Genomic DNA, 12,259 nt, shown 5'->3' on the forward strand with positions numbered 1-12,259 from the left:
ATATATATGACTGAATTAAATGGGTTTTTTGTAAAATGCCTTGAGACAACATTTGTTTTAATTGGTACTATATTAATAAACTGAACTGACTTGAATTGGATTTATTTGACTATATTCCATATACAGATTGTGCTGTAGTCCCTCATAGATGCTTCTTGGCATGGAGCATTCAGCTTCCTCCCTCTTTGATGTTACATTTTTCTTGGTTGCCCAATGTGGAGCTCAATGTAAATCTGGATTACAGAATCACACAAAGGTTTCCTTCACTAGTCCTACATATAAGTAAGTGGCTCTATCAGACACTGAATAAAGGGCTTTGAAAAATCTTTATTTTCTTTTTCTTCAAATTTTTCTTATTTGAGATTCCATATACAGTATGTCTCAGAAGGTGTAAAAAATCTACAATCAAATATGGTTTTTGGTACAATAGTACTTTCATAAAAGCACAGTGTCCCATTACTTCTGAGTCTTACATTGCTAAGTTTTCCTTTCAGGACTAATGAAGAGTGATGCATCTGTAGGATTTTTACAGGCAATCCATCAATCCTGTAACCAGTGTTTCTGTTCCCTACTGGTACAAGAGTGATTACCTTGTCTGTGTGCCGCATGTCTTTTTGGGCTTTCGAATGTTTTTCCTTCTCCTCTGAGAACTGATCCTGGACCGAAGATGAATATAAATGTTACATGTTGGGATGATAAACCTGATTGTCGATTCATCTCCATCTCTTCCGGGTGATGATGTTCAACTACAGAGACAAAAAGAGAGAGAGAGGAGAAATCACTAATAAACCCAGGATCTTATAGCAAGGTGAACCCACACATCAAAGACTGTTGATGCATTGCTCTGAACAACATTCAGCTAATAATCCCTTCAATTCAACGTTAGGTCTCTGAACTGTTGTTGCTGACTGTCGCTAAAAGCAGCTTATTTAATTTCAGAAGAACACATATATATTAACTGAAAAAATAACCACTACAAGGAGTTTACCTCTTATATTATTATAGTAATTATGAAAATACAGAGAAAATTCTTTACAAATAAACCAAAATCTAAAATATGAAGATAAAAATATCTAAAAATAACAGAAAAAAAATCAAAAGGATGATTTAAGCTATGTGATTAAAATGCAAAGATACTGTTAAACGTTTTTTTTTAACCCTTGTATGTAGAAATGGGGTCCAACCAACCCCACACACGTAAGACTTGTATCATTTGCTATAGTCCTCTACGTTTGCCTCAGTCCTCGCACACACAAGGGTTAATTACAAACCACGGGTTCTTACTAAAAAAACAGAAGAAAAAAAAATATAAACATTTCAGAATAACTCATACATATTAAGAAAACCGGCTACTTTTGCAAAATTATAATACATATTTTTTCCCCCCCAAAATTAAGGAGTCAAACATGATTTCAGTGTTATGCAGATGCTTAGAAAAATAAGAAATTCCTTATACATAAATATTCACAGCCTTTGCATATTACTTTACTGATCCAGACATCACTGCACTCATCTTTCACTCTGTCCTGACTGATCTGCTGTTTCAAAACATCCCCATGGCATGATGCTGCTGCCACTACCATGCTTCACTGCTGGGATGGTGGTGTTCCCTCCATGAGTCCTGGCCTTCACAAAGAGTACAACCTTACTCTCATCAGATCAACAAATCTTGTCTCTTATAGTCTGAGAATCCTTCAGGTGCTTTTAATAAACTCCAGATGGGCGGCCATGTTCCTTTTAGAATAGAATAGAATAGAATAGAATAGAATAGAATAATATTACAATTTATTGTTCCACAGAGGGGAAATTCAAGTGAAACAGCAGGATCAAGCTTCCCCCCACAGGGCACGCCTTCTCCACTCAGCTCCTCAGACTAGCGGCAGCAGCAATTAGCACATGCCTGGTAGAACTGCAACTCTGCTGAGCTCATTTTAGGAACTATTTGTTAGTCCAGCACTTCTAAGGACGATTGTAAACAGCTTAATAGAGAAACATTGTGATGACTTGCTGAACTGGGGGTGTGGGAAAGAGCACACTGGAAGGTTCTGAAAGAGACAGAGAGCAATTTCAACACGCAAAAATGGAAACTCAGATTTCCTGTAAGTCATTTTTGACGGTATTTTATGATAACCGAAAGAAACATAGTTACTTGATTGTGCTATAAAACATCTTTATGCTCCTGAAAATTACATAATACAGCCCCTTTAAGGAGCGGGTTTCCTCTGGCCACACCACCTGATTGGTGGATTGCTGCAGTGTTGGTTTGTCTGGAATTTTCTCATCTGTGCACAGAGGAACGCTGGAGCTCCGACAGAGAGACCATCTAGTTCATCTAGACCCTTCTCCCCCGGTCACTCAGTTTAGGCGACCAGCCAGAAAAGTCCTGCTGGTCAAACTTCTTCCTTTTATAAATGATGAAGGCCATGCTGTCCTCACAGGGACTTTCAAAGCTTCGATTTCATGCTTGGTGTTTGTGCACTGACATGCTCTTTCATTCCTTTCTCCAAACATTTTTGATTTTCAGCTATGTCCATAAACCACAAAAACATGCACTTTAATATATTAACCTCTGGCCCAGCCTAAACTACTGGAGTGGTGAGAAGCATAATTTGAAGAAATACAAGGTTCTCAACTTGACCTGATTGTTTTGGTTTGGATCACCAGAAGATCACCACAGGTTAATTTCTACAAGTGTAAATTACACACACACACACACACACACACACACACACACACACACACACACACACACACACGCACGCGCACACGCGCACGCGCACGCACACACACATATACAACCTATAGATAATTGCACCGGGTACCAATTCAGTGTTGTACGTTCAATATCTAAAAAAACAACAACAACAACAAAAAAAACAGATTCTAATGAAATAGTTTTTTTTTTCTTCCATACATCCCATATTGCACGCCTAGATCATCACGCGGAGTCACTGAGTGCGCGAGGAGCTTGTTGGATACCTGGAGAATGAGAGAGAGCGAGAGACACTGGCACGCGCCTTTCTAAGTGTATCTGCGCGTGTCAGGAGGGAAGGAGCGGGGCCGTTTGAAGGTTCCTCAGCAGCAGTCGAACGCGCCCGGTTTTCTTGCGCCAGCGGACCCACGAGGCAGCTGGAGTGGATACGAGACGCGTGTGCTACAGCGCATCGTGCTGCTTTGGAGTTGCGCGCGGAGGTTCAAGTCAAACAGAGACATTCTGTCGGTGCGTTCTGTAAGACTTAGCGTGAGAAAGGAAGAAGCAGACAGTCCAAACTCACACCGACAGACAGACCACCTGGAAAAGTTGGCTGGGGGCAGCGCGTGCAGGCTCTAAACAGCAACGGGAAAAGTCTTTCTTTCTCAGCGGACTCCCGAGGAGCGCAGCGGAATGTTCGCCCCGTGACGGACCCGGCCATCAGTCCTGCGCTGCTCTGAGTCGGAGGGGGTTCGGCTCGGGGATCCAGGCTGCGGTCGCTCCACCATGTCAGTGGAGCCCAAGTAGACAGACAGAAAAAGAGAGAAGAGAAAGGTGAAAAAGAAGTACAGCAAACTGAGCAGAGGGATTACAGCCGGACGCGACATGTTCCTGATTAACATCATCTCAGTGGTGTTTGTGTTGGGTGAGTACACAAGTGGCGCGTGCACACACATACACACACGCACACACACCGGAGGGCACTGGGTCTTGCCCGCGTGCACTTTAGTCCGTCTCACCCCCACCCCTCCCCTTCCGCGAGGAACATTAAACCCATTAAGATGTCACCCACCAGCCCTGTGGAACGGGTTCAGTGGGGGGCTGCCTGCCGTGTCAGTGGCAGGCTGTTATATGTGGAGATATGTGGGCTGGAAAGACTGTGACACTTTAGAAACTGGTAGAAAATCAACTGAAAATATTTGCAGTTATTGCATTAAAAGCAACGTGCTTGTTGGGCAAACATGATTCCTGTGTAAGAACAGCAAACAGCTTCACTGGATCAAACTTTCTTTTTCTTTTTTTTTCTCCATCCTGTGTAATTACACGCGTAATTACGCGGCAGCATTTCCGTTTTTAGTTTTCTTGCTTCTCTTTGTCCGGTTTCATTTTAGTTTTATCTCCATGTCTCGTTGCTCTTTTGTAATTTGCATGACAATCTGAGCGGATCATTCCCACCTGGACTCTCTCTCTCTGAGAACACAAGTTTATCTGATCTGATCTGATCTTGCAGTCGCGGAACTCCTTCTAATTTACACGTTGAGTGGATTATTTCATTCTGCAGCAGCTCATCAGATTATACAGGATGATCATGAGACATTAAACAAGCATATTAAATGCCCTTTAAACTTAAGGAACACTGAAAATAACTGAAAAGAGTTATCTTTTGAGAACAAAGTACTGAAATGTAAGTCTTTGCCGCTGTGGTTTTCTCCTAAACGATCCTGAGTGAAGTTTAATAGCCATTGTTTGATGTTGTTGACCATTCGCTCCAGCAGAGGGCACTTATTGCCCTGTTGAACCATCAAAACAAATCTAATGATAGATCATTTTTACAACCTGAATGAGGAAATTTATTTGTAGGTGTATTATTTTGATGCATGCTATGAGTTTCCCTGCAGGTGATAAAATGTTCAACCAACCACAGAATGATTGTTAGCCTATTAAAAAACCAGCTGACCACAGTTATTCACCTACCCTACCTATGAGGAACCCTGAGACAGAACACCAACTGTCACTGCATGTTTTAGTTCTCTCCCTGGTTTTACATCATGCATCACATGATGGCTCATCAGAAGGCCTAAGAAGGCCTAAGAAGAACACTGACTTGCTGAGGAGATGTTACTACCACTAGGGAGAGAACTAAAACATGCAGGATGCCGGCCCTCGAGGACTGACTTTGGACAGACACCCCTGAATTAGATGATTAGCACATGGTTTTGAAATAGAGAAGGAACACAAATAAAATCTAGAGCTCAGAAAAAACAACGTATACATATTTTTTATTTCATAAATCTCAGGTTTATGTTAGATATTCATTAAAACACAACAATTTGAAACTATCAAATACATCACTCAGCAGCTGTCACATTACCACTTAGCAAATCAATCATAATGCTATTTTATTGCATTTAGTCCTAAAAACTGAAAAATGTTCAAATGTTCCTGAGATTCTGCATAACATCTATGACATGCAACGCTGCAGAACCCGTTCAAAAACTGCTTTTATGATCCTTTTTCGAATTTGCCTCCGTCAGGGAGCGGAGGTCTTCATTTCTCCGGATTTTACAACAGATTGCAAAATTAAATAAACATGTTTACTGGCAAAAAAGAAACATTAAGTGTAACCACCAGAGGGAATTGTCTCTTTTAGATATAATTGGTCACACATGCAGACCACCCATTGATTTACCAGAAACTGACATGTCTAGAGGGCAGAACTAGTGACATGCCAAGTGGAGTAATGGTGTTTCAGGCACACAGTAAGTATGACATTAAGTGCGTCTGGTTACTCACTGTTTTGATTGACTGTAGGATGCTTTGGGAACTGCCTGCTGTACCAAATCATATTCAAACCACGCAACTCATTCTGCGTAATAACCTTAGCGCAAAACTCTGAAACAGAAGAAAAAAAAAAGATGATATTCAGAATCCTTTTCTAGTAAGAAGGTTGCGTGCTTTTGCTCTGAGTTTCCTATACAAAACCAGATGCAACCAGCTGAAGAACAGAGTCTATCTGTGTAATTAAAGTCAATGTAAAGGTAAATGTTCTGTTTCTGGCCTCAGAGGTTCTTTAAAAAAGAGTAGAGAAACAAAGAACATCATGATGACCAAGAATAAAGCAGAGTCAATGTTCAGTTTGTAGTAAGACACTTGTGGTTATATCAGCCACAGATAGTGGTTCTAGAAAGCACTAGCAAAGTATTTCTCATGAACGGTGTTTCAAACCATTTGCCATTTTTTCTGGCACTCTACAATGATGTACAGCTTTTTTCTTGATCTCAACCATATGTCAGAGGTCGTTGTGATTGCAATACACCAAAAGGCCAAAAGTTATGTGCCTCAGTATGTTTGCTAGGCACTGTGGAGGGACTGTATCTTTAAAAACTCATAAATAGACTTTGTATTACTGCATATCTCTCTCGAGATTTACTGTGCAACCTTGTTCCGATGACAAATATCACACTTGCACAGTAGCTCTATCTGTAACTATCAGGGGTGTATTACCTCTGAAGTGACCTGTGTCTGAATGATTGAATACTATAGTTCTTAAATCCCACTTGGCTTAAATGAAGATCTGTGAAATTTTCACTGCACTTGTTCTTTTTATGTAAACATTCTGGTACAACCTTAACCTAGAAATGTTCACTCATGTTCTTTAACTATTATTTTAATTTTTTTCCCCCAAAAAAACCTGGACCATACAATCATGGTATGAGATAATGGCAAAATTGAAGTGCAGGTATTTTAAAATTTGGGGACTTAAAACTTTATATTTTTTAAAATGTTTTTTGCAATATACCTAAAGTTTTCATTCTGGTTTAATATCATTATAATGTGTGACATAAAACCCTGAAATTAATGGGGGTTAGGAACCACAAATAGCTGAAATCTGTGAATACTTTAGACTATAAAAATGCTGTTTTTGTCTGTTTTGGTTGTTCAAGCATACCAAGATGTACAAATATACCTTAATGTACACAGTGGAAGCTGTCTTGGTACTACAGCACAACATCTACAGTCTTCCTTATCTCTGCTATTGAAGGAACAGCCAATCAGCACAAAGAAAAATGAATGCTGCCTCTGCATTGGCTGCTTTACAAACACCAATAAAAAGTGTGTCAAGTATCATCTTGCTACCTAGGTATATCAGCTTTATAAGCAGTGTTTTCCTTAGACTATTTTAGGGGCACTCAACGGAAAAATTCTCAAAATTGTATATTTTCTGGTAGTAATTTGGAGTTATGTTCCACTGAAAAATTTGTTAATACTGTACCGCTTCCAGTGCTGAATAATGACACGGAGGGATGTGTGGTACCTGGTTCAGAACACTTGATGATGGATTTAAAGCTGCTGTCACACTCTGGCCTTTTTTGCCATGTATGCTGACATTGTTAAGAACATGTTTCTTTGGCATGAAGTGATGAGGAACATTTTGTGGAACATTAAAGTCACATCCAACACTTGAAGTACATGTATCACTTTTGTTGGAGTCACATTGTGAAAATATAATGTATCCTGGAGATCAGTGGAATGGAAGTGACAGTGTCCTTCTGAGTAATGACTGGCTATATTACTTTTCCATGTTTTTTTATATATACAATTAACTGTCCACTGATATTTAAATGCTCCAAAAATGCCCTAAAATAGTCCAAAAATTATTATCTGAATTAATTAGATAGCAAATTAATGGCTGAAATTTAATTTTTTGTTCCAGTTACTACTTGTCTGAGGTGAATAAAGCATCTTCATAGCCTAGTGATAGAGATTAAATGATGGTACAGGTGAGTCATTGGAGTGACATTACAGTTCAGCTGCATTGTTATTAATATGCCATGTGAAATCTGTGATGTGTTGTAATCTTTCAGCATATCCAGAATAATCTGTGAGATACTCATGAGGTAGTGCCTCAGCAGTTATCCTGATAAGTAAAATAACTACTGGAAGTAACATAGATTTAACAATGATGAGAGAAAATCAATTTATCCACTTGACTTTTCTATATATTTATGTTTTTATTGATAATATCAATATTTTTGTGATCAAAATCACTGAATTCACACATTCAGTGATTTTCCAACATGTATTGCATGTTGTAATACTGTACATGGAAAACCTCCGGGGTGAGTCAGTGCTCTGCCGTGTCTCACCTTAGGGGGCGCTGTATCACATAGTTAATGAAGCAGGCATTTGGCACAAGCCCATTGCTGTCTCTTTCAGTATCACCAATAGACATGTTTAATTACACGTTTCATGTATGCTGACGTTCCACAGTCTGTCTACTACAATGAAGAGCGCCTTCATTGAAAACACTCCAAGCAGTAGGAAAATATGAAAACCCGTTTAAGGCCACTCTCCTCTTGCCGATCATCTTCCTCAGACATTTTCACACTTCTTTGGAGTAGCGTGTGTTACACCAGTGTTTCCCAACCCTGGTCCTCGAGGCACACTGCCCTGCGTGTTTTATTTCTCAGCTTTAATACGCCTGATTCAGCTGATTGCAGTTCAGCAAACACTTGTCAATTGAAACCACCTGTGCTAAAGCAAGGTAACGCCTAAAACATGCAGGGCAGTGTGCCTCGAGGACCAGGGTTGGGAAACACTGTGTTAGACAGTAGGCTACCTCATCTATCAGCAGTGTTTCTGGAAGAGGCCACATGTGACTCGTGTCCTTGGTGTGATAGCATGTTCCAGGCTGCACTAATGTCGGCACAGTGAGTGTTGGAACACATACATAGAAAATTACCTTGGCATTGGTTAGGTAACTCAGACAGACAGAATTATTTACTAGAATCGACAGAAAGGTGAATTATCAATAACTCAAAGTGGCCTGCAATATGCCACATGACAGAGAAACAGAGCCAGCAAAGTGAGCAAATTCCTCAACAGTCAACCAAGTTAACCTGTCATTGATGCTGGGGTGAAAACTCATCACCTTACTGACGACACAGTTGATATGTTGATCAATTATTTAATGCACCAACGTTTAATTTGCATAATTGGATGTTTTCCACCATCAGTGACCTTGAAGGTGAATTTAGCTGATTTAGATTTAGTTGCTCTCTCCAGAGCTAATTAATCCCTGCTCCTGCCTGTTGATTTCTGCTCAGTGATCTGAGCTGCTGGCAGAAACCAACAATAAAACTTCTATTTGCTGAAAGCTATTTACATCTACAGAGGTCAGCCGGTTGTTGTGTGGGTGTCTGTTTTGGCTTTTGCCAGATGCACAAAGAAGAATGGTGAGGTGAAGGAAGGCAGCTGTTGTCTTTGTATGACTGTTGTAGTGATTTGTGTATTTTTACAGCTTAGGTAAAGTACTGTAAGACTTTAGCTTTGCTTGGAGCCTGGAAATCACATACCTGCATATAAAGCTCAGAACAGATTCCCTCCTGATCGAAACCTTTGGAGAAAATACATGTATTACCTTTCTTTCCTGGTTGACCAGAAGAAGATTTTTAATTCAAGGTTAAAAATGCAAGAAGAAAAGGGGAACAAGAGACAAAACTTTGGATCCTTCCAAACCCATGGAGTAGGGAGAATAGGCAATTCAAGGAATGTCGGCTTTCCGACTTCAAGTGGTAAAGCCTTTTGTAATTATAACAGAGGAAACAGAAAATACTGGAAAAAATCCAAAAGGGCAATCTGATAGAAAACCCCTACAACTACTTATATAAAGAAAAATCATATCCACTAATACCTAGGAGGCGCTATTGTAAAGTTCAATGCACTTTAGCTAATAACTGCTAAACCATAAGTCCTACACTGAAATACTTTATATTAGCTTAAAGCTTGGATAATTCTGCATCACTTTACATTGAACATGCCTTTTTTATGCTTTATTAGATTTTTTAAATTTTTTTACTATAATGCAAGAAAGGCAAAACATAGTTATTACTCTGTTTACATTATACGCTGGATCAACATTAAACTTATCATCTCCTGACAAATCTAAAGTAGTTCATTCCCAGAATGACAAGGCAATGTAGAGTTAAAATCACATAGTAATCACAGGTACTTTAGCAAAAGCCTAATTTTGTAACATATATTGTACAATCAATATGAAATCAAATACAAAGTAGAATCATTCACAGAACCTCACTAGAAGATAGAGCTTCATTCATGTCTGTGGGAAATAGACCATTTAAATAGAAGATCCTAATAAGGTTGATATTGTTCCTTGTTTTGACTTGACTTAGTAGCATCAATGCCTATAAAGAATAAAAGTATGCTGCAATAATTTTTCATTAAAATGTCATCAAACCGGACTGGTCAAGTCAATCATCTTTGTAAAACTTCTAGTCCATTAATGCGTTGTCTGTGTGAGAGCGGAAAGACTGACCTCATAATTACCTCATAATAACATTAGACCCTTGTCTCTGTTCAGCATTTGCTGAATTTTCTGTGGAACATAACTCCAAATTATTTGCAGAACATTTGCCAGTTTGCAGATTTTTTCATTGAGCATATATAAAATATTCAACCTCATGTACTCACTGGTAAATGTGTCAGTGGCAGAAAAACATCTTAAACCGTTTATGTGCCATTAATGGTGTTCATGCACTATGAAACACAATAGGTGAACTTTATTTCATATCTGTTATCAAACTCATTACCTAAAAAAAATAAAATTTTCAAAACTTAAAAATGTTAGTATGTGTTAGTATATTTTAAGTTTACATGACTTGGCAAACTTGATTTTGAGTGACATTAATAACGGCCTTAAAAAATTCTATTAGCAGTGATTTAATCAATCTCTCTTTTAGTTTTTGGTGTATTGTTATTAACATTTTTGCTTTTAATACTAGGGCTGAACAGGGATCATTTTTAGATTGAAACCTAAACAAAACGTACAAATGAGCTCCACCTGCAGCCTGGACCTGAACCTGGACCTGGTCTGACGCTTGGCGCGCTCCGTCTGCACTGGTGCAAACTGTAACTTTCTGCCGTTGCTGTCTTTCTATTTATGCTGCAGATGTGTGTGTGTGTGAGTCGGAGCTGGGATCTCCCGGCTGGAGAGAACCTCCAGACTGCGTGCGAGCTTCTGAGCTGTGCAACCAGAACAGCCAGTGCAGCTCCCGCTACCGAATCATGCGCCAGTGTCTGTCTGGCGGGGACAAGGAGCGCAGCACCATGCTGGCCTCCAAGGAGTGCCAGGGGGCGCTAGAGGTGTTGCAAGACTCGCCGCTTTATGACTGTCGCTGCAAGAGAGGAATGAAGAAGGAGCTGCAGTGTCTGCAGAACTACTGGAGCATCCACATGGGCCTGACTGAGGGTAAGCATGAGTGGAGCTAATGAGGCCTCCTGCTGCCTGTTGATGATGTGCTTCAAAGTTTTAGGCTGTGGCTTGGTTCATCTTTTCTGTGCTGAGGTTTAAGATGCTCTGTATTGATTGCTGTGTGGGAGCTTGGCAGTTGTTGCCTGAAGAAAAAAGAGGGAATAAAAAATGTTGTTCTTTTTTGTTTGTTTCAAGTTGAACTGCATAGAATTTCTATGTCAGAGTGAGTTTTAAAACAGTGGAGAACTGCTGCATTTATGGAAGCACCTGTCACACAGACAGATGAGGAAACCATCAGGCCAGGCCTAGATTTCTGCCACCACTGGCCATAAACTCCAGCAACAATGATGCTAATAACAGTGTGGGCAAAGGAAGCGGTTTCTCTGACAAAGAGCTTGGTCAGAAGGGTTTCCTGCTCAGTGCCCCACCTGGACAACCGAAGGAACTGACCCGGAGGATGCTGTTGAGCTGTTCAGAAGCTGAAATAACATGAAAATGTCTGACCCCCTGAACAGGGTCTCCATTAGCTGCAGGAGCAGCACTGCAGTGACAGGTCAGCTGTTTGTTGGACTTGGTCATCACTGCAGCGTTTGCAGTCACCTGGCGTGTTCCTGTGGCTGCTCCACAGTCCACTGCTGGTCCTGCACTCTGCTGCAGTGTGTGTCAGCACCACCCGCACCAGCACAGACACACACACTCATGCACGGCCCGTTGGCTGGCCTAGTTTGGGTCCCAGCAGTGGCAGAGCTCATTAAGAGCCTCTCTCTTTGTTCCCTTCTCCACTGAGGATGCCTCTGTGCTGCTAACAGTCCTCACACACAAACACACACATACAGGAACACGCAGGCCGGCCAGGAAAGGCACACACACTCTCTCACACACACAGAGCTCACATACAACAGAACGGCTCAGAAGACTGAAACAGCTTCAATGACATGGAGTACTGTGAAGAGTTGCAACTCTTGGTGCGCTCATGCGCTTCCGTAATAGCAAAGCGTGTGCTTTCCATTGACCATATAATTGATCAATTTGACATTTAGCTATTTGAAATAAATTCACTTAATGAAAACTCTGCAATTCCAAAAATACTCATTTTTTCATAAAAAGTTTTGGCACTGGGCTCAGGTATTTTTTTTTTGGCCCTGTTGCGATTAAATTATTTCACAAAACTGGAATGGAAACACTTTTTTCGCATCACAAGTCACATGATCACACATGATACACAGTCGGATGTTGGCACTGGCTCAAAGAAAACAACAGGAAGTAGAGGATGGTGGCGCAGCATGTTTTTTGAT

At 40.3% G+C, this 12,259-nt stretch overlaps 1 protein-coding gene across 1 annotated transcript; it reads left to right on the forward strand.

Annotated features, from left to right (window-relative positions):
* The first annotated feature begins 2,976 nt into the window (after nt 1–2,976).
* LOC103152321 (GDNF family receptor alpha-2-like) lies at nt 2,977–10,981 on the forward strand. Its single transcript, XM_016661006.1, has 2 exons — nt 2,977–3,617; nt 10,662–10,981. The coding sequence occupies exons 1-2, from the start codon at nt 3,578–3,580 to the stop codon at nt 10,979–10,981; spliced, it is 360 nt and encodes a 119-aa protein (XP_016516492.1). The 5' UTR covers nt 2,977–3,577.
* Nucleotides 10,982–12,259: the final 1,278 nt, after the last annotated feature.

This window comes from Poecilia formosa, unplaced genomic scaffold, assembly GCF_000485575.1.
Source record: "Poecilia formosa unplaced genomic scaffold, Poecilia_formosa-5.1.2 Scaffold307, whole genome shotgun sequence".
Lineage (NCBI taxonomy): Eukaryota > Metazoa > Chordata > Actinopteri > Cyprinodontiformes > Poeciliidae > Poecilia > Poecilia formosa.

Coding starts and splice junctions, on each gene's coding strand:
- LOC103152321 (XM_016661006.1), top strand. CDS start 3,578: ATGTTCCTGATTAACATCATCTCAGTGGTGTTTGTGTTGG. Junction 3,618..10,661: donor CTCAGTGGTGTTTGTGTTGG/GTGAGTACACAA, acceptor TTTATGCTGCAG/ATGTGTGTGTGTGTGAGTCG.